Source organism: Ambystoma mexicanum, chromosome 2q, assembly GCF_040938575.1.
Source record: "Ambystoma mexicanum isolate Mex_15411 chromosome 2q, UKY_AmexF1_1, whole genome shotgun sequence".
NCBI lineage: Eukaryota > Metazoa > Chordata > Amphibia > Caudata > Ambystomatidae > Ambystoma > Ambystoma mexicanum.
In genome coordinates this window covers 628865515-628889575 of record NC_090924.1, presented here as the reverse complement: position 1 = coordinate 628889575, position 24061 = coordinate 628865515, and the positions used below count along the sequence as shown (strand labels likewise).

Sequence of the window (24061 nt, the reverse complement as noted above, 5' to 3'; positions counted from 1 at the left end):
ACCAAAATTGGCCTAGGAGGTTCATAATTTGCTTGTGTTTCCAATCTGTTCGGCTCCCTTCTGGCGTACTGGAGGTGTTGGGCTGATTGATGGTTGAGAAACCGATATTCATCCCTGGACCACTAGTGCCCCGGAAGTTGATTTGTCACACTAAGGTCCTCTCCTTTTTGGAAAGTGCATCTATCTGCAGGTTTGTGCACCTGATATCCGTCCTTAAAATGGAAGATGGGCATCTTTGATGGCAGCCATTTTCCATGAGCTCAGCCTTGTGACAGGGCGTGTTCACAGATATGACACCAGAATGATTATAATATACCCACTTGGTTATGAAGTCCCAACTGAACGGTAATAGCATAACAAGTTACTCATGATGTCACAATTAGCATGATTATGAGTATGTTTTAGGTATTTATTTCAGGTACTTATTGAGCGCAGACCTAGCATGGAAATATATATATGTATATATATATATATATGTTAGCACATGGAGGATAGAAAAAACCTGCACTCCATGCATGAGGTCTTTAAATCCCAGAAAAATGAAAAAAACTCGAATCCAATAAAGAGGAAAAAACCGAGTTTAATAGGAGGTAAAAAATACAAGGCAAAAACACACATACAGGCAATACAGGACGCCTAGGCAGTGTCCTTAACGACGCGTTTCGCGCTTCCCTGAGCGCTTGATCACGTTAGGAGGATGTGTAAAAAATGAAGGTAGATATTGCAGATTAGTCCTTCTTCCATGTTGCCAACAAACCTAAGCTCACAGACTTGCATGATACCATGGCGGCCATTTTGGAATGTAGTCAAGGGCTGCATTACCCATAGAGAGTGCAAGTTTAGACACAACAATAAAATGCAAAGCACGTTAAAAGTCCACGTAGAAAATGTGGAAATGTAAAGTAAATAAATGGAAGGAGCAGGCAATATAATGATTGTAAATAACACTTGCTATACAGAAATTAATACAGATAGGCAAGAATTAAAATTCATATAAAAGCCGCAGCTGTGACATAAAGTACAAGTATCTACCTCTGGAAGCTTAGAGGCTAATAGTGCCAATAGCTAGCAAATATGAATACAAAAATATAGAAGTATGGAATGCAAGTGCATATCTTCGCTAACCATGGTAGTATAATATATAGTACATGATAAGAACACAGCTCGGACAAACCTATATGCAACCTTCCAGATAAAAACATATAGCAAACTACAATATAAAGTGCGGGTGCATTAGGCCATGGGCATATCATTCTAACCAAGTAGCCTAGTCAACCAGGTTACCATAAGCATATCATTGAGGATTTAAAAAATAATCTATTAAATACAGTCTCAATAATAAAACAAGTAGTAAAATGCAATATAAAGTGCAAGTGCAGTGGATGGTAAACCTGTCACTCTAACAACATGGCCCAGTAGACGAGGTGGAATAAACATAAAGTGCAAGTGCACTATTAATTGAAAGATTATGAAATGAGTGAATGCAGCCTTTAAGATGAAAACATGTAGCATACTGCTATATAAAGTGCAAAAGCATGAGGTAATAAACGTAACTCTCTCGCAGCATAGCCTAGTTGAAGAAGGTTAGGTAATAATAAAGTGCAAGTGCATGGCATAATATTTGAGCTTATTATGAAACAGGGTACAGGCAATTATATAGTAGAGGAGCAGTATCAACCACTAGAGTTTCAGGGTACAGATACAAACATGTACTCACAGAATTCAAACCCCCTAACCACAGAAGAGAAACTGGGGCAAGCCAGCCAAAGGTCACCAACTAAACAATTAAAAAAGTTGGATAATGTAAATGATAAAGATAAGAAAAAAAATGTTTTTTTTTTTTTATATAAAACAAACATTAAATAAATAGACACGTCCAGGCCAGGTCAGTAAACATTTTTGTAAATAAATAAACACAGAAAAAAGGAGAAGCAAAAAAGCAGTATACCTATGGCAGAATGTCAAGATCAAATAACATAGGGCAGGAGAGAAGGAAAAGATGTGTGCAAGTGCAAAAAGGAACTAAATAATTAAAATAATTAAGTTCCCACAAAAGTATATAACTCCTCGTCAACATTGTGCCCATTGGGATACTTAGAGTCAAAATCCAGAATAAACCTGGTTTCAAGCTGTCTCAGTTTTAAAGTGCGATCACCTCCTCTTGGGTCAATCGGTACATGAGCGACAGCGAAAAATGTAAGTAAACAGACATCACTGTCATGTTCCTGCCTAAAATGTTTGGCCATGGGATACGTGGGATCAAGGTTTTTGATGGCTCTACGATGCTGTAAAATACAGAGCTTAAGAACACAAGTCGTAGATCCCACATACCATTTACGGCAGGGGCAAGCTAGAACATAAACCACAAACAGGGTCTCACAATTAATAAAATGTTTCAGCTTAAATTCTTTGCCAGTAACAGGATGTATTCAGTGAAAAACTTTGTTAAAGGGACGTTATGGTTCAAAGTAAAACCGAAAAACCCCTGAAATTCGGCAGTTATAAAACATAAGCAACCATAACTCGCGCCACCGTGCACTGCTAACACTAACACCCAGGACATCAAAGATGACATCACAAATGTCATTTATGATATCACTGATGACATCACATGGCTGGATCTCCCTTTTTATCCTTTACTGACATATCGAAGCCACATAGTTTTCTTCAGTAACAGTCAGGAAGTAAAAATTGAAAAGGTACTATATTTGTAGACTTAGGGTCAAGTCACATCATATGAAACATATACATAGCGTAAGACACAGGCTTCAAAGAGAGCAATCCTTTCTGTGCATGAAGATAATCATTAGGGTTATCAGCACTTTCTCATAGTTTTATTTTTATTACTCTACCTTCCCTGTATATGCTCATATTTGTATACATTATACTCACTCTCCTTTCCTTTGGGTGCAGTCACATCATGTGATACACATACATATGGTAAGTAGCAGCTTTGAAACAGAGCAATAGTTTCTCTGTATAAAGACAATCAGTTAGGTTATGAACTCTTTCTGCTACTACTTCTGCTTTTTTGTTTACTTCACTGTCCCTGTAAATACTCATATTTGTATGTGTTGTTGTCTATTTGTGTTTTGTCTGTAATAATTATGTATTAAGTGGGTTTTATTATCTACTTGTTACATGTTTCACAGTACGCAAAACTCTAATAAGAAAGCAGTTATCATTTCAGTATTCAACATGGCAATATTATGAATATGGCACCTTCATCATGTATGCTGCATACACTGCCTATGTTTCTGCATGAGTAGCTTAGTATACTGGATAGAACTTCATAATAGAATGCTATTTATATCAATGCATTGCTTAATGCACTAATTAGCTCATGATATTTATCCCAATGATCCTTGACAGTTTTTGGTCAGCAGTATAAGAATCCCTTGTACAGAGTTTTTATGAAAAATAAATGCACATGTGATGTCATCAGTGATGTCATCAATGACATTTGTGATGTCATCTTTGATGTCCTGGGTGTTAGTGTTAGCAGTGCACGGTGGCGCGAGTTATGGTTGCTTATGTTACCATAACTGCCGAATTTCAGGGGGTTTTCGGTTTTACTTTGAACCATAACGTCCCTTTAACAAAGTTTTTTCACTGAATTTCATAGGTTTTTAGTAGCGCAACTTAACCATAACGTCCCTTTAACAAAGTTTTTTTACTGAATTTCATAGGTTTTTAGTAGCAAAACTTAACCATAATATCCCTGACTTCATATACATGTAACATAGAACATACTAACCCCCTCGTAGTGATTTTCATGTTCGCGGACTACCGCCATGTCCGCGGACATATCGAAAATCTGAGCGTGGTGAATGTAAATTTAAATAGTGTGCCCCATTTCCCCTTTGAAGTTGGCTCTGAAAAGAGCCGTTTTTCTTTTTTTTTACAGATGCTTGACAGACACCTGTTATTTTGTATTTTTTTTCTTGTTTTTTTTTCTTACTTTACTCCTAAAATCTTCACATAACCTTCTCCAAAGCAACCCTTACATTCCAAAATAGAAAGGCATTTCCCATAAAAGATAAAGAAATGCCATCTTCTTTAAAATTAACAGCATTACTGGCATCAATATTCTCATTGTTACAGAAGAACATACCAGCTCTAAGCAAGAAGGCACACATGCCTCGGTTGATGACACACCTAGCAATGTTTTGCTGAGGACAAAAAACTGAACTATTGTCCCATATTGCCCTAGGTAGTAATCCAGAGAAAATTACTTTCGCATTTGGAAGGATCTTCATTAAGGCTTGAACCAAGCGTTCCAAATCAGCCAACAAAGTAGGGGCACTGACTTTGCCCAAATGGAAAGCACCATAGTGCAAAACTACCACATGCGGACTGTTCATCATGGCCATATCCTCACAAACTTGTACAATTCCCTGTACATTGCAATCAGGCACAGTGCTCCACACCACCTCCACTCCTTTGACATCAAAGTTCTTTGCAACATGCCTGCATTCAGCGTACTGTTGTAAACCATGTACAAACATATCTCCGAGCACCAACACCCTGACTTTCTCCACTTCTGCCATCTTCACTACACACAGTCTCTTTCAACACAAATCCACAACCTCGACATCTGATTGGCTGATCCGTACAGTCTTCTTTCCATGTTGGATTTCCTGGAAAAACCCAGATGTAGCACGCCCTGTCCACGAACAGCCGCGGTGTCCGCGGACGGCGTCCACTTTACTCTCTGTGCCATTCCCTCATTGCATACAGCTAAGCAATCACACAATACGAATAACGTCCTCAGAACACCCCCATTTTGTGAATTTTTGAACATTTCAGGACAATTATCATTTCATTATTCAACATATTAACATTACAAATATTATACTTTCATCTTGTACTCTGCACACAATGCTATGTTTCTCCATTAGTAGCTCAGTATACTAGATAGAATCCCATAATACAATGCTATTTATATCAATGCATCGTTCAAAGCAGTAATAACGGTATGATATTTATTGCAATATCCTTGACACTTTTTTTACAACATTATAATAAAAATCCCTAGTACACAAATTCCATGAAAAGTACATACACATGTGATGTCATCAGTGATTTCATCAATGACATTTGCGATGTCATCTTTGATGTCCTGGGTGTTAGTCTTAGCAGTGCACGGTGGTGGCGCGAGTTATTTTTCATAGCTTACCATAACTTGCGATTTTCAGGGGTCTTTCGGCTGTACTTAGAACCATAACGTCCCTTAAACAAACTTTTTTTAATATCACGCAAACAATATACAAACATGGCGTGCAAAAACCAACTTCTCACAGACGGCTTTACACAGAATGTTGCAAAGTAAGAATTTATGCTCGTTCACAGTGAAGGTCAGCTGCTTCCATTTCTTTCTCGGCCCCGGAGAGGCTCACGAAGCGGACTATAAGGTTGTATTATGTTTTGACCTTGACAGACAGAGATTGTGATGAAAGACTTCTCTTGAAGGAGTGTTGCTAAAACGTAAGAGAAGATAAGGATGAAATTTCTGAAACAAAACCACTTTTATATATTATATCACTATGTGAAAGATCGTTCACACAGGCAGAGTCGTATTTTGGGACGAGCAGTAGACAATGGAAATTGCAATTGTACTGTAAGTAACCATTTAGATTATTTTATACCAAATATAATTGCAATAGCGTAGCATTAAAGACCGCTCAAGTTGAACTTGTTCGTTGAAAGTGGCATAATGTCTTCTACCGCGCACTATCACCGCCGAATTGATCCCCTGTCGTTTAGAGGGCTCTGAAAAAGGCAGATGACACAGGGTGGGTTAATAGAAATAATTTAACCGGTCTATAGGCGGTCAAGCGCTCTACTCGCTGTGCCACTTCACTGTAGCCTGTCAAGTGGCACAGCGAGTACAATGCTCGCTTTGACATCCGTGCACAGCTTGCTAACGCAAGTTCGAATCCCGGCAAGGCCAAACTCAGCCTTTCATCCTTCCGTGGTCGATAAATGAGCACCACACACCGTGGTTAATAATAAGCACCGCTTAGATACCTCACGGTTCTTAGCGCTATATGAATGGGAAAATATCATTATTTTATTATTAACATACTCCGTTGCACTATCTTCGATAGCAAATAGTTTCACGCCCTAATAAATAAAATGATGATTTTTAATGAAGATCGGCTGGTGAGACTAATTTATGTTTTTTAAAACAGGTATGTGGCCCCATTTTGCCTATGTCACGATTTACAGACTCCAGTGGATGGGGTCTTCAACTACCAGGTGCAGGTCCAAATATGCAACTTCATGACCCTCACCATTTTATGGGACAATCGCCAAGGACCAATATGCCCTTTCGCAGTACTAGCGGCTACAAACAACATACCAACCAATAGGGTGGTCTAATGGCTCGTTGTTGGAGCAACCTTCCGATTATCAGAGCGACCATTTACTGCTTTTATCATAAACCAACAGCCTATCTACCGCAAAAGAACAACGCGTGGCTCCAAATAAACTTTTGCTGATCGACAGCAGTGACAATAGCAAATCGTTGAATATTCACTAAACATTTCATGTGAAATAAATGTACTTTACCAAATGTACAATCCTGCTGTTTACTTTTAAACCACAGTTTCATATTCCGAATTGTGGCGCACTGAGTTGTAAGCTGATCTAACACCCTCTGTACCGCAAAGGAACATCTCGTGCCTCAACATGAACTTTTGCGGATCGACAACAAAGACAAATGCAAATTGCTGAATATTCTCTAAACATTTGATGTCAAATAAATGTACTTTACAAAATGTACAATCTTGCTGTTTGCTTCTAAATCACTGTTTCATATTCTGAATTGTGGCGCGCTGTGTTGTGACATAATATGTGTTGTCTTCCGGGTTCTGTGTAAAGTCACTTAGGACTGCAGAGAACTGGGCGCGTTTGATGACGCACCATGTAACGTCACGGAGAGAGGCGGGGAATATGAATGCTTTGATAATATCAGGCTTAGGGGCGGGAGATATGATTTAGTGTCGCAAAAGCAAGTCAGCCAGGTCAATAGCACTAGTCGTAGGATTATCACATAATGTCGGCGCACACCAGCCGGATTTATCGTTTCTTTAGTGGACAAAAAGTCGGTTGACGCCCATAGGAAATTGTACTATTAGCGGACAAAAGGAGTGGTCTTAAAACACTTTCACCCTGACAACGAACAATACAAACAACGTTCTCAGAACACCCCCATTTTGTGTAATTGCAACCATTTCGGGACACAGCGAGTGTTCTTAGAACACATTCAACTAGACAGATTACAATACGGACAGCGTCCTGAGGACACCCCCAGTTTGTGTATTTACGAACAATTAAGTACACCGCGAGTGTTCATAGCTCATTTTTACCTTCCTTGCGAACAAAAATGACACATACTCTGTCCTCTAAACACCCCACCATTTAGTTTATTTACAAAATGTCAGAACAGCCGTGTTCTCCGCGGACAAATCGAACGCAACAAAAACATCTAGCACATAAAAAAACAAAACATTGAACCTATCTCATACTCCCCCACCCTCCCCAAACACTCTTACACACCAACACACAGCACTAAATACAATTATTTATCCAAGTTTCACCGCGCTGTACGCGGTCGACGGCGAATACAAGATGGCGGGTGCCACAGAAAATCTGACGCGCTCCACGCCCCTCGCTGTCCAATCAGCGAACACGTCGCATGTCCGCGGACATGACGCAAGGCCATGGGCCAATCGGGGTGCTGTCCGCGGAGCAAACAGGGAAGTCCGTCCGTGAAGCGAACACAGATATCACTAATTTTTTTGCCTTACATTTTGGTCATTTTTAAAAAAACTACTTGACGGATTTACACCAAATTTGCAAAAGCACGCTTTCGGGACAAGGCCGCCACTCCTGCCGCAAATTTGGTGTAAATCCGTCCAGCGGTTCGGGCTGTAGCCATGCACAAAGTTTTTTCCCATTCAGTCTATGGGAAAAAAAAATGTTTTGGGACCTCCCCTATAACTTTTACCCCCCTGAACGAATCCTCACCAAACTTTGCAAATTAATTCAGGGTGGGCCATATACTTGTTTTGCAAAGTTTAGTGAGGATTCATCCAGGGGGAGCGAAGTTATAAGCCGCCCAAAAAGTGCTCTTCCTATGGAAACACCAACTTAACCATAACTACACAGCCACTAACGTGGCTGTGTAATATCATGTCATTGTTGTTATTACATATTGATAAATTCTCCGAGATTTGAAGTCTTGGAGCACACTGAAAAACATTGCAAAGACATACAAATAGAAAACAATAGAAAATCAAAAACCTATTTGGAAACAGTGATTGAATTAAAATAAATAGGATCTACTCACTTTAAGGGAGGCAATCATTGCAGCCGTGGGCTCTGGGATAAAGGCCAAGGACCAAAGGAAGGAATCCATTTTTTCCTCTTCAACTTCTTTTGACAGTAAAATTTCTTTCATGAGATATACACAGGCCTCGGTTCCGCAGGATGGTAGCGCATCCACCAGCGGCTGCCTGAAACAAATTGGGAAAAGACTACATTAACACAGAACAAAATAAACTCAGTTTAAATGTTGTTGCTTATGTCCCCATATTCAATTAGTTTACATGCAGCACCCAATTCATCATTGTGATGTGGCAATTTTCTCAACTGTGCAGAGCTCTTTTTACTCACACTTCATCAGGGTTATTTATACTGCATTTCAGAAAAATAATTTGTAATATTTAACCCACTTAGAGATTGATATGTATTACTACTGTTGCAGGGTTTATTTTAACTTACGATTGAGCTTTCAAGATGATCTGCTATGCACCCAGTAAGACAAATTGTTACTATGTGTATTTCTTCTATGTCAATTAAAGCAAGCCGGCCCTGTCATATTATTTCCATTGGTCTAAATTCATCACTGGCTATAAACGTGAAACGTTGTCTACACATCTTTGTAATATTAAACCATTTTGCTTTTTCAATGGTGGAAGATGCTGGCAGCGGATTTGCAGCCGGTAATACATACTACACATAGGAGAGTGCACCATTGCAATTTCTGCTTGCGAGTTCGGTCTCCACATACCTAGGCAAGGAATCTGCTACACTTAGGGCCTGATTTCCAAAGCATTTATGCTTTTGAAAATCAGGTCTTTAATGTACTAATGAACATTGAATTTATACTCATAAGAAAGTCAGGCGGTGGCTTATTTCATTATTGTGTTTCATAAAGGGTTTAGCCTGAAACATGTTGGGACTTTACAACTGGAGAAGCAATTTTGAAAAGCCATCTTAGTAAATAATAGATAACTTCCAAGCTCAATACTTTATACATCGTTGAATGTATTTAATATAATGTTTGTCAAATTACAGATGTGGTGCATAGATAAGCCAGTAGCCTAAGCTCTAATTACTGGGGTTGAGGGTCCCAGGAATTGGCAATACTGGAAAGACAGTTTAAGGGGTGGCGATTATGGGTCTTCCCTTCTGGGCCGGATTTGCAGACAGGGATGCCATTACGTCAACGCTCTTTCAGTATTCTGAAAAGCTCTTTAGCTTCATCTCCTTTATCGCTGTGTTCACGGATTGTTATGGAAAAAAAAGGTTTGTTTAGGCTTGATCATGTATTTGTGGTGCAAGAGCAGGCTGGCTCTGTAGGTGATTTTTTCTTCGGGATTGTTATTACGCCATTTGAATTCAAGTCCTCTCGAATGAGATTTCAATTTTTTTAGTGAATCCAAGAAGCAAGGTGATTTCCTATGTTTGGTTTTGAAGATTTGAATAGAGGCAAGCAGGCCATAGGCCCAAGAGCCCAATTAATTGTTCCACTACGGATTCACATAGGTCATGTTCCCTAGGGCAGAGAGTACAGAGGTTAATAACAGTGAGAGGGATTGTATTGCGATATATGTTCTTAGTGAAAGGAATAAGTGCCAGAGATTCTGGGGTTCTCCCAGGCAGAAGAGGGACGGCAGACATGGAAAGGAAGGAGATAATCGTCAGACCAATATTGGCGGCAGACGAAGGTTAAAAACAAGGTGTTGCAATCTATGGCAAATTATGAAAAATGTTTGACCACTGGAATATGTAGAACTCTCGCTAGAGAAAAATAGGCAAAAGCTGTTGCATGGTTCCTGGAATGGTATGTTGATCGGGGCATTAGCATTTATAAAATAGATGTAAAAAAGGTCACAAATAAGAAGCAGCTCCAAAAGGCAGAGGAGGAAGTAGAGGATTCCTTTGAAATGAGAACATTGAGCATTAGAGAGGGGGCAGGTGTGAGTAGCAACGTATCACAGTGGCATATACATACTTGGATAGGAAGAATGTAAAAGTGAGGATGGTGTCACCCATGATGGAGAGAGTACATGTGAGAAGTCAATGATGCCAACGTATTTTTTCTATAGCCTAGCCTTCATCCACTTCCACTGCTTGAGGGATTGGTCAGTAGGATGCAGTGGTTATTAGAGACCAAGAGTTGGGTGGCTGTAAGGGAGTGGTCCATCAGCCAAGTTTCAGTTATGGATAACACATTAAAAAAGTTTGTAAACAATCAGGTTGTGCACTCTTTTGTGTTTTAGAGATAGGTGGGTTAGCTTTGATGGGGATTTACTTTTGGACTTTGTCCAGAGGACGGTTTATAGGCCTGGTGTGGGATTGGCTCGTCCCTCTTCTTCGACAGGTTCCTCTCTTACAGCCTGAGTGCCTTTCCACAGACAGACTCTGGAAGGCAAAAAGGCCAAAGCCCTACGAAAGCCTGCATGCTTAGTTTGGTGGGGTTGGAATTTGGAGAAGGAGCTGGAAAGATGTTTTTGGAACACATTGACAAGTAAAAAGATAACATGGAGGATATTGGCAGTAGAAAGGAGATTGAAAGAGAAAAGACACTGAGAGACCAGAGGGGCAGAAGGGGGTGGTTTACAGGTTAAGGAGGAGTTTCATGACAGTAAGGAGGAGGTTAGTGATGGTAAGGAGGAGATTGGTGAGGAGCACGAGGAAGATATTGGAATCATCAGGAGGTGGTTAAAGAGTGCAAGGAGGTCATTGGTGACAGTAAGTATGATATTGGTGAGAGTAAGAAAGAGGTTGATAAGGAGCGTAAGGAGGAGGTTGGTGACAATCAGGAGGTGACTGAAGAGAGGAAGGAGGAGCTTGGTGATAGAGAGGAGAAGGTTGGAAACATCAAGGAGAAAGTTGAGAAAGAGCAGAAGAAGATATATCATAGTAGGGTGGAGAGTGGAGAGAATGCAGAGTAAGTGTCTGGGGAATATCTGGAGGCTGGAGAGGAATATAAAGAATACCAGAAGGTTGGTGGTAATTCAGGCCCTCATATCGGGTAGTGGGCCTTTACTGGCAGTGTTGGCCCTTATGTTTGCATTCAGTGCATAATAAGAGGATATGAGATTTATGAGATAAGGCAACTGATGTATCACAATTACGTTGTCTGATTGAATGCAAAATTGGTCATCTATGGGCAACATAGTATTTCAGGAGACTACACATGTAAGAGCTGGATTCCGTTCTGTTCGAGATGGTGCCTTGTTTACAAATTGCAATGCTAATGCCCCTAGTATAACCTTGAGCCTATCAAAAATGTGAGTGTAAAACACTCTATTTCTATATCGACCCTTTTCTTGAGTGGAAAGCCCTCCTGCGAGTGCAAAGTTCTCAAGCAACCAATTATCTCTCCGGCCTCCTTACGTCTTCCTAATTTCTGTATTGTTCCCAGAATAATTCCTACACGGAGGTCCTGCACCACATTTGCAGCCTTCTTCTTCAAACGTCTCATTAATAATCCTCATCCTTGCATAACCTATGCCAGTAGTTATTTCATAACCACCGGCCTGTCTCCAGCCCCATCTATTAAGCCTTTCAGGTTTGATGCTAGTCTTCCAACCCAAACCCTGTAAGAGGCAAGTCAGCATTCCGTTCAATTGGTTATATTAGAATACGGACTCTGCTTATCATAAGAGCCTACCTGCAGTAGAACCTGTATTTTGACTTTTCAAACCAGATACACCCAATGTAGCAAGAACCCATATAATGACGTGCTCATGGATAGAGATGTTGTTTCAGGCTTCACTTTAGCCAGTATGACAACATTATAAACATCAGAAAGAGCCCATTCCCACTCTAGATCTTCCAGTAGCTCATAACGGTGTGTCTTGGAAGACCTACCATCTAGCTTAGACTTCTGAAACTTGCAACTCTTCAGATGTGTTGAACTACAACTCCCATGATCCCTCACCAGTGACTATGTAGGGCAGGGCTATTGGGCGTTGTAGTACACATCTGGAGAGCCAAAGGTGGCAGACGCATGTTCTATTGTACATGCTTTAGTGTCTTTATCATGAGCAAGCTGAATTACACACATTAGTGATAAGATGGCCGTACAGATGACGAAATGCCCCACAATGCACTAGCTTCAGAAGGGGAATATTGTAAAGTGACACCAACTGAGTCAGCTCTGCAGTCCTTCATGCTCTGTCTCTCTGCCTGCCAGGTCAGTCTCCTATTTGTTGTGATCTGTGGCTCATACTTTCAACTTTCCAAGATCAATGCATTAAATACAGTGACATTGTCTAGTATTAACACCTACTATTTGCAGTGAAATTAAAGGCAACAAGTCTAATGGTAAGTGGTTTATAAAAAGTAAATATTGTCACCGTTAAAACTTTTAAATTAACTTACAATAACTCTGCAACTCAATGTGTGACCAGGAAGCAAGCAATACATACAGTTGCATTCATAGAGTCAGAAATACACAATACCACAGAAGAACACACCCAAACTCTTAAATACAACCTTCTTTAAAAAACAAAAAATAGATGAAAGTAACTGGAAAAACATGTTTTCAAAAACAGGTAAGTTATTATCACTGTTGCCAATAATAGTTGTGAGGAACTCTACCATCAGAAAAAGCAAGTAGAGGTTTTGTATGTCATGTAATGAAGATATTAAGGTGCTCAGGGCCTGACAAATGTCGTTTTGGGTACATTAAGAAATCTAAACACTGAGCGTCTCCAGTTATGGTTACCATTGGCAACTATGGCTCATGACGTCACCGATGGAAAAACAAATAACCTCACTAATGACAGCCATGCATTAATTTCCCGTGAATGTTGCATAGAGTGCACAATACCCCTACCATGCCCTGTGCACACTCTTCCTCGCTATGCACAGGTATCAGGCCATGCTTCTCAAGTAAGACGGCTTTGGCACCAAGAAATCACTCACTCACCAAGCCCCTTACGCCCCATACACTTCAATGGGCTCTCACCTGACAAAAACAAAGTTGTCTGTTTTCACCCGTCCGGGGACACACAAAGGTTGAGAGCTATAGCACGTGTGGGTACTGCTAGGCAGTCATGCGAGTCAAGAGTCAACAAGTAGTCAGGTTCATTGGTCCCCCCAGGGGATCTGTAAACCATACCGGGTACCTAAAACTTGATTTACTGTTGCACAGTAACTGCACAGTGACTTGTGCTGCATCACACATTTTATGGGGAAGGGTAGAAGCTGGAATAGCGTCCCAGGGCACCAGACTCCAAAGTCAGCAACTAAACTACGAGGCCAAAGGTCTTCCTGACATATGTGTGGTGTATTTAAACACGTAGGGCCGATTCATGGAATATTTGCCCGGTACAAAGTGAATTTGCACTGCTGAAAAGTGACTTTGCATTGCAGACACAGACCCTGATTCATGGAACAGCGCAAAGTGTAATTTTGCCCGGGCAAAGTCAGCGCATAGTCATTTTTGCAATACAAAAACGACATTTTGTCATTTTTGCAATACAAAAAAAGACATTTTGTGTCGGCAGTGCAAAGTCACTTTTCAGCAGTGCAAATTAACTTTGAACCGGACAAATATTCCATGAATCGGGCCCTAGCACAGAATGGTGTCAGAGTAGAGGAGAGTACACACACATGCTTTCTAATCGAAGCAACGTTTCCGACGGACTGGGTCAGGAGGAGTGGCAAAAGTCGAGAACAAACGACTGCTTAATAAACCACCCTCCTGCAGTCAAAGCACACTGTGCACACAGCACTTGCAGCACCCTGGAGTCAGGACAAAGCATACAACGGGCAGGGCCGGCGTGTAGTCCGTTCTTTGTGCTCACGCCAATCAAGCTTGCTTTCTATCAGACACTAATGAAGGACTGATGCCTGGCATGGTCCTACACAATCTTCCATTAGCTCTACCATTGGTGGGAATTTGCATCTGAATGACTGCAGGGCACAGTTGTTTGGCACTTGGCACAGAGCTTCTTTTTTACTCTCGGAGATGAGTTAAGGTGCAAGTCTGAAAGGATTACATTTCTTAAGGATGCACACTGGTGATCAACCTTGTCCATATCTGTATCAAAACTTGACTACAAAGCTACAGGGTAAAAAAGAGGACTAGACACCTGTTTTAAAGAGCAAGACTAACGTCACTATTATATGATATGATATGGCATTTATAATGCGCCTATACACAAGTATTTCAAGGCGCGACGAGGCAAGGGAGGGGGAACAGAGGGAAGACAGAGACAACAAACTTACTACGCCAGGTGTCATTGAGATCGTGCAAGTGCATGGGGAAGGGGAAAGGGGAAAAGTGTGGGGGAGGGGGAAGGGAACAGTGCAGTACATAGGATTGACAGTAAATAATAAATAAATAGAATAATAAAAAACAATAAGTAAAAAGTGCGGCCAGCTGGTGGCAAGTGCAAGGGTAAGTGCAGACATCAGGTGCCAAGTGCTGGTAGGAGGACTGTAGGGATACAGAAAACGGTCCCCAAATGCAGGGGTGGCCAGGGAGGCATTGCAGTTGTGCAACTGGTGGGAAGTGTGGGGGACCTGGCCCTGAGATCAAATGGAGGCCAGGTGACCAGTGCAGTTTCAGTTTCAGCCAGGAGTTCAGCTGGGGAGAGGAGGAGAGAAAGAAGAAGCAAAGAGTTGTTGAGGTGCTTCCGGAACCGGAGATGGTTCTCCTCAAGTTTCAGGGAGGCAGGGAGGCTGTTCCAGAGGGAGGCCACAGCCGAAGAAAGAGATCTACCACCAACTCGTTGCTTGGAGAAGCAACTGACCCTGAGGGAGTTGGAGGCGGATGAGGGAAGAGCTTGAGAAGGAAGATATTTAGGAAGAGAGAGTTGAAGGTATTGAGGCTCCAGGCCCCAGAAGGCTTGTGGACAATGCAGAGGGTTTTGAACTTAATCCTCGCAGCCACTCAGAGCCAGTGGATGGATTTCAGTCCTGGAGAGATACGATCCCTGGGCTTGAGGCCAAGGACAAGTCTCGCAGCCCTGTTCTGGATGAGTTGCAGAGTGCGGAGAGTGGAAGCAGGCAGATTTAGAAAGAGGCTGTTGCAGTAGTCCAGCCTAGAGAGAACCAGAGTTCTGTAGACAGTGAGCTTCTGGGGGAAGGAGAGGGAAGGAACAAGGCCTCTGAGGAGGTGCAGCAGGTAGTGTGACTCCTTAGAGACGTCAGAGATGCAGGGCTGGACTGGCCTATAGGGAACTCTGGAGATTTCCCGGTGGGCCTCTGCCCCCTGGGCCTCTTTTGTGTGGTATTTCCAAATTTTCTCATAGGAAAAGCATTGGGCTTGCTGAAAATGTGTCATGTGGGGCCACATTGAACTTTATTTCCAGGGCCTCCTTTGGTCCCCAGTACTTATTTCCAGGGCCTCTTTTAGTTCCCAGTCCACCCCTGCAGAGATGTGAGGAGAGAAGGAGAGTGTGGAGTCAAAGATGACCCCAAGGTTTTTTGCCTCGGAGGTGGGAGCAGGAAGAGTGCCAAGAGAGCCCGGCCAGAGAGTGACAGGAAAGGAGGGAGTGGGTGTGCCAATGAGGAGAATCTCAGTCTTACTGCCATTAAGGCAGAGATCATTGGTGCAACACCACTCCTGGATAGCAGACAGACAGTCAGAAATGAGAGAAGGAGAAGGTGGCTGAAGGTAGCCTGAAAATGAGCTGAGTGTCATCCACATAGCATAGAATGTTGGGGCAGAGAGTGGCAATGCGGTGGGCAAGAAGTGTCAGGTATTGGTTGAACAGCCAGGGAGAGAGGTTAGACCCCTTTGGCACACCACAGGTAGAGAAAGATATAGAGGAGAGGAAGGACCCCAGTTGGACTTGGAGGATCGATCAGAGAGGGAAGAAGTCAGCCAAGCCAGAGCCTGACCGGTGATACCCAGCTTATCACAGAGACGGTTGAGCAGGATGGCATGGTTGACCATGTCAAACAGAGATCAAGTAAGATGAGAACACAGGGGGTGTTGGAGTCAAGGTTGGAGAGCAGGTCTTCATGGATGTTCAGGAGAGCAGTTTCCGTGCTTCTGGCAGCTCTGAAGCCAGACTGATGGTCATGAAGACAACCAACAGATTCAGTGTGAAGATTAAGCAGGGAGATGGGCTGCTTTTCCAGGAGTTTGCCCAGGAAAGGAGTGATGGAGAGTGGGTGATAGTTAGCTGGGCAGGACGGGTCGGCAGAGGGTTTTTTAAGAAGAGGGTGCACAAGGGAGTGCTCCAGGGGGGAGGGAATACTCCAGTGGTGAAGGAGTGGTTGCAGAAGTCGGCCAGAGCAGGAGCCAAGGAGGCAATGTGTTCCTTGATGGTTTTTGAGGAACTTTCATAGATCAGACTTGTCTAGAAACCTTGTCTGGGGAGAACAGGGGAAAGGCAGAGAAGGAGGGAGGTGAGGTGGCCGAAGAAGGGCCAGAGGAAGAGCAGAGGAAGAGCAGGGGGTAGAGGAAGAGAGAGTGGCGTGGGATGCCCTGAGTTTTAGAGATGAAATGAGAAGCCAGAGCCGTGCAGTGGGCCTGGGAGGAGACAGGAGAGGTAGAGACTGCAGCAGGATTGGCCAGTTCCTTGCAGAATATAAAGAGTTCAGCCAAATTGTTATATGCCGCAGAGACACGGGATTGGATGTGAGTTCTCTTGTTGGTGCGAACAGAGAGCCGGTATTGCCTTTGGAGCAGGTGGCAGGCCAGTTTGTCAGAGGATGCACCACGCCATTTTCTTTCAGCCACCCTGCACTTACATTTGAGGGTGACGAGGTCTGAATCGCACTAGAAGTAGCACTTGGCTTTGGGCTTCAAGAGGATCATGATGACAGGGGCAAGAACATCGAGAGTATCAGATATAGCAGAGTGGAGCATGGAAAGGGCTGTGTCAGGGTGTGAGTCAGCCAAAGTGGGGTGGAGGGTGAGAAAGTGGCTGTGAAAGCCTCAACTGACACACGCTTCATGGGTTGGATAACCGAGAAGGTGGGTGGCAGTGCTGGAGTTGGCTTGGCCTGAGGGTTAGAGAGGGTGAGCTGGGAGGAAAGGAGAAAGTGATCACTCCACGAGAGAGGAGTGGTGAGAGGGATAGAAAGGGGAAGGTCTGAAGAGATCAGAACATCCAGAGTGTGCCCTGCAGAGTGAGTAGGGCCAGAGGGCAGAATAGAGAGTGAGAGAGAGTCGCAGAGGTCACGAAAGAGTCCAGAGGAAGGACAGGAAGCATCACGGTGGATGTTAAAGGAATGGTTCAGTCAAAATGTTTTATTGCCCCTACGGGTCGGCCATGTGTTTTTAAGCCTAAGTCGCTCGATTTTAGAAAAATTTCCTATGGACCTTACCCGAGTTTTCGTCCATTAAATGCACGCGAAAACAGGCACCAGGGAGCTGCCATTTTGTGATAATCCTATCATTTCCCCCATCGCCCTGGCTGACCTGCTTTTGCGGCACTAAATCATATCCCCCGCCCCTGAGCCTGTCATCAGCAGACGCGTACCGCCCATTTCACAACGCCAAAGCACGTCTCGTGTCAACATTCGCTGCGCTTCAGCTAATGACGTGTCGCCATGGAAATGGCAGGACGCCTCTTTCCTCAATAAGTATAAACAGACTGTTTCACAACACAGAGCAGCAGATTTTCGATTCCATTCCTCTCTCTGTGTTACTTTGAGTATTCTGTGACTCGTTTCTGTGCTCTGGTCAGCTACCTTCGTTGCTTGTAGCCCGTGTGGACAGATACCAGTACCACCGCTATCAATTATTTTAGTTTGTGCAACACACAATGGACACAATAATGCCCTACATGTACGTGCCCGAGTATACCGAGGAGGAACTACTAGAAAGGGAAACACGCGAAAACGATGGGGCTTCGGACAGCACTTGGCAGGACGAATCAACGGATGAAGGCACTGGACCTAGTCGCATGAACGGTGTTTCCACCTGGTGCACATGCAATCGGTGCGAGCCAATGCCGACCGAGGAGGAGAACTGCTGCTGCTGTGAAAACTCAGGATGCGTGGCCTACATTTCGGAAGGCGAGCCACGACCGCAATGCATCACCGAGCTGACAGACTTCAGGGCAGCCTTCCTCACACGGTCCGTGTTGAGGATAATGATGGTGCTTATGCACGAACTTCGCGCAACTGTTCGTCCTCGTAATTCGAGTAACGAGTACGTATACTCTGCTTGTCATGCCACTCCTATTTCATGGTCTTCTACTATATCCAAAATTACATATACATATCATTGTAACGCATGAAAGTCGTTCAATAGTGTGTAGTGTCTAGATAGCATTTGTCTGAGCAGAATGCCATTAGTTACAAGAATTGTCATTGACAACAAACGTTTATTAAACTTATCTTGGTCATTTAAAAACAGTTTGTTTCATTCCTTTTCACAGGTGGTACAGGCTGGTGGCCTATCGTTCCTTTACATGGTGGCTTCACGGGAGGCTTGGACACCGCGTTCAAAGAGTGATACCGGTCTGTGCCGTTCGTGCCATAAGAGAAACGTTCCCGAGTGACAGCGGTCAGTACAGGGGATTTTCTCTCGCTGTGCTGCAACCTGAACTGTACAATGTGTAAAGTTTTGTATTTTTGTGTCATCAAAATAAGCTACAAAATAAAACACCACAAATATTTTAACAACGGTTGTTTCGATATTTTAAATCAATCAAGTGTGTCTCCATTCAAGGATGGACGTCAGACACCTGTGCTCGGAATGGGTGAAGTTCAGGTCGCTGTGAAGCGGGGTGGTCACTATCTAAGCTAACATTATATATTATCAATAATGCATGCACTAAATAACACTTGTTCAAAGTCTTTCAGTCTGTTATGTCTCTATAAAAGTCACACATATATCAATACTATCAATTAACATTGGATTATACAGGCCTTAGGTCAAGGGTCTTGACCACTATAATACACTGTTTGAAGTGTGGGTCTGTTCTCACAAGAATCTCCAATATGTGGCATTTGTTATTGATAGGCAACGATATACTGCAGTAGGGGTCTAATGTTAGTTGGGGATCTGCTAGGTGGCCATCATGGCGTGGTCAGTGGTCTGGCACATGAAGAGAATACCTTGCAGGGACACAGGGTCAGAATGGCAGTAACTTTCCACTGGCGAGGTTGCGTGGGCAAGGACACGTTTGTGGAGATGAACGAGCCATGTGCTTGGTTCAGGCCGGTTCACATGCAGGACCGTGATCTCAGAGAGTAATGTGTTACATTTATTAGCTGTTGCAAGTACCTCTGGAGTTTTCCAGTCAGAGTGGGAACAAGGCTGTGGGCCATGTGCTCTGCGCGCTGTACTATCGCAGTGAAGGCTGGTCACCAAAATGGAGTGGAAAGGGGGTACAAAAATGGATGCCCCGTGTCCTGCTCAGTGTTCCCATCTACGCGAATGTCATGCAAAGTTAACATCACATAAGGGTAAGGGACGGGCGCAAACGGCCAAGGTGCCAAACAGCATGTACACTTCAAAAGGTATCCCACGCCCAGGGGCCATCGCTCACATGGCCTCCTCAGACCCCGTGTCTCCAGACAGGCCTCCCCTGAGACAGGCCTCCCCCCTGCAATCCACATAAGTGTGTCTCCATTCAGCAGTCTTCCTGTGCCTTATCTGCACACCCCAGGCCCATCCATCCCACCCCCTCTATCAAAGGCGGTTCGCACCCGGGGATGAGCGCTGGCATGGGGGGCTGTGACGGGCGCAAAGGGCCAAGGTGCCAAACAGCATGTACACTTCAAAAGGTATCCCACGCCCAGGGGCCATCACTCACATGGCCTCCTCAGACTCTGTGTCTCCAGGCAGGTCTCCCCTGAGGCAGGCCGCCCCCTGCAATAAACATAATACCACGACATACACACGTCATTCATTCACAAACACACCCCTGTTTCTAATGCTTTATAAACCACTTGATATGTCTCATGAGAACATCTTTGTGCTTTGCAAGTCAACTCTTGAACCTTCTACCTGAGAAGCACTGAGATCTATGCTAATCTGCTCTTCGCCGTGCTATCTGTGACCGCTTCGAGCAAACTCGTCAGTGTGCTACCTGTGGCCATCTACCTGTGCTCCTGCAACATACTGCTCGGCCTGCTGAATCCAAATGTTTGTTGGTCAAGGTAAGGCCATGTATCCTAGTCATATTTCGGTCATTTTTACATTTCAATCTATTTGCTATTACAGTACCCAATAGAGCTATGGTCATTGGTCTCATTGCTATTGACTTGAGTTTCAATTGTTATGCTATCAATAGATCTATTTATTTTCATCTGTGTCAATTGTCATCGAATTGCATCCTTCGGGGGTCCAGTCTATAATGTAAGCATGGTTCCTTTTCGTGCAAGACAAAAAGGAATCTACCTGTTCTCCTGCAACATACTGCTCGGCCTGCTGAATCCAACTGTTTGTTGGTCAGGGTAAGGCCATGTATCCTAGTCATATTTCGGTCATTTTTACATTTCAATCTATTTGCTATTACAGTACCCAATAGAGCTATGGTAATTGGTCTCATTGCTATTGACTTGAGTTTCAATTGGTATGCTATCAATAGATCTATTTATTTTCATCGGTGTCAATTGTCATCGAATTGCATCCTTCGGGGGTCCAGTCTATAATGTAAGCATGGTTCCTTTTCGTGCAAGACGAAACAGAAATTTCTGTAACTTATGCAAATACTAAGCCGCACATGATGAACTGGTATAGTTCCGGCGACCAAAACAAGCCTTGCATTGAGCATGGTATGGTTCATTTACTTTTTATGACATTTTTATTCGTCAAGGTTTTATAATAATCTTGATATTTACTTTTCAGAATTTCCAACAATGCCTGCCTGTTCGATTAGCGGTTGCCCTTCGAAGACCCATGCTAAATCTGAAGGCACTACAATGCATGTATTCCCGAAAACTGTTGATCGAATAAGAGGATGGGTCAGACATTGCGGATATCCACTGGATGAGCTAGAAAGTAGAGTCCAACAAGTCTTTGAGGACAAGAGGGGTGATCGATACCGCATCTGCAGCCGGCACTTTCCATCGAACATGTACACCACATCTTGGGTAACAAAGAAGAACAAACGGCGATCGACACGAAAATTGCTCGCAAACGCTATTCCCACTCTATTCATCCACAATCCGCCACTGGTGAGTCAAGTGTCCGTTTTTAGCTTTAGGCCTTGCGGTAGTGTGTAGGTAGCCGAATGGATTCCTTGATATTTTAGGTGTTGTTTCCAATTTGTAATACTTTCGACATTGATATGAGTGTATAGCTTTTTGAATAATGACATTTATCATTATATTATTTTTAGATTTCATAACCCACAAACGAAATCTATATATGGGCACAGGGAACTATGCTATATTGCACATTACTCAAGTATTCTGTCTCCTTACATGGCAATTTTAAATATTGGCATTTCATTATCAAACAATAATTTACCTTTACAACTTCTTGACTATCCCTTGAATCTGAAGCAAGAACATTCTACTTCCGTCACATGCTCGCAGTTATCAACCACTTCTATCGCGTATCAGGTAATCATACTTGGGTATTCCGCTGCAGACTTGTTTTATGCATGTCAAGTAATAGTTTGTATGTATCGTGTGATTATTTTACCAATTGTTTGGTTAGTGCTTTCCAATTTATATACACCTTTGTTGTCGTCCCCTGGTGTTTGTTTTCAGTTATAATTAGTGTTATCCATACTAATGCAAGTACTGTCTTTCAGGGAGATGCTGAAGCGTCCACCACATTGACAACAGCCCTAGATGTTCTACAGCCGCCCGAGGTATGGATACTGACAGCTCAACTGACCGTGATCATCAGGACTGGAACACTTGTCATTTGATTGTTCTACACCATGTTTCATTTGTGGTTAGCCGTTTATATGTACCTGTGCGGTCGACCCCAAGCGTGTGTTGTGTTTTCAATATTGTAATCCTTACTAATGCAAATACTTTGTTTCAGGCAGTTGTTGAATCGTCAACCCACGCACTTGATGCAGAGGCTGACATTAAAGTAATTCCGGTGGAAGCGGGACCATGCGGATACGAATCGGCGCAACAGCTTTCGGAAGTGCGCACCACATTGACAACAGCCCTAGATATTCTTCAGCAGCATGAGGTATGGATACTGACAGCTCCATCGAGCGTGATCATATAACGTGATTCCATTTGCTATACTTTCTTCCCTATTAACGCAAGTACTGTGTTTCAGGGAGATGATGGAGCTTCCACTGCAATCACAAGATCCCATTTAGATGATGCAGATGTAAAGAAATCGGAGAAATAAGTCGATTAAATCTGATCATTTTTAAATATTCCTTGATTCTTTTAGACAATGCAACATTTGTGGTTATCTCTTTATATGTACCTGTGCCGTCGACCCCAAGTGTGTGTTATGTTTACGATATTGAAAACCATACTAACGCAAGTACTGTGTTTCAGGGAGTTGCTGATGCCTCCTTTTCAATACAATCATTCGTGGCAGTCCATGTAGAGCCAGAGGTATGGATACTGACATCTCCATCGAACTAGGTCATCAGAGCTCGAATGCTTGTGGTTTGATTGTTCCACACAATGTTTAAATCGTGTTTGGCTATTGAGATGTACATGTGTGTTCGTCCTCACGTGCGATTTACGCTAACAATATTTTGATACACAGTAATGAAAATACTATGTTTCAGGGAGTCGATGGAGCCTCATTCCGTGCTGTCTATGCGGATACAGAAATTATAGTCGTTGCAGCGCAAGAGGAAGGGGACACATGCGGATACGTATCGGAGCAACAGCGTGCAGATGTTGAAGGTCGAGTCAAAAAAGTTGCAAAGAAAAGAAACCAAAATAAGGTTAGTTACAAACAGTTCATAACTTTAGAAATGTTTTTGTGCTGGGGACTATTTTATGTTTTTTTCCAGTCAATTGTACTATACTTTATCTTGTGTTTAAACTGAACATCCCTTTTCCAATCTGTCCTCTAGTTACCCGTGGGCCTACGAACTATACATACACAGACAGTGAAGCGAATGAGAGATGTTGCTTGCCAGACCATTTACACTATGGAGGAACTATTAATTCAGACGTGGCATGTTGAGACTCGGGATGCTCATGTCCAATGGCCAGAACATTAAATGAATGTGTCCGGAGAATCCAGCAAAGTTTTATTGGACCATTGCTACAGTACGACTGCACCGCCGCAACAACATGATACTGGATGTATTGAAGATAGCTCTGACGTAGTCGCAGATCAATTCACACAATCTACACCCGCCAAAAAATTGCCACCAAAAAAGCTGTCGACATTGTTGTGTTCTCCCATCAATGTTGAGGTAGCAGATGTTGAAATGACAGAGAATGAACCAGCAGCAGCATTCACCGACGCATCAGAACTTGATAGCAGCGATATTTCTTTCAAATGTGGTGATATGTCCTCAACTCACAGGCCGAAACAACTTTGACGCAGGATGACAGTCTAATGAAAGAGGGCAAATACATAGTATTCGACAGTTGTTTGATGGATGCTGAAATGTGGGCATTCCATCAGAGGGAAAGTATGTGGGAAGCCATTGATTCATGTGACTCGTCAAAAACAAGGCAGTAACGTCACAATACATGCCACCTGTAGATCACATCATAATTTCTCATGGTCTGCACAACCGATGCTGGGGAAACTGCCAGCAGGCAATCTACTGTGTGCGGCTGCATCACTTTTTAGTGGCTCCAGTTTTAGAAAGTTAGAGTCTTTCTTTCAGTTTGTGGGACTCCATTTCATTTCAAAAACGCGGTACTACAAATACCAACATGA

General features: G+C 43.0%; 1 protein-coding gene across 2 annotated transcripts in view; it reads right to left on the bottom strand.

Moving 5' to 3' along the window:
* LOC138569646 (uncharacterized) overlaps positions 1 to 24061 on the bottom strand; it is a 1436407-nt gene that overhangs the window by 1067061 nt on the left and 345285 nt on the right. For both annotated transcript variants that reach the window (XM_069647797.1, XM_069647798.1), the window contains exon 10: positions 8357 to 8522. In XM_069647797.1, coding sequence (XP_069503898.1) covers positions 8357 to 8522 — 166 coding nt within the window. The remainder of the gene's footprint in view (positions 1 to 8356; positions 8523 to 24061) is intronic.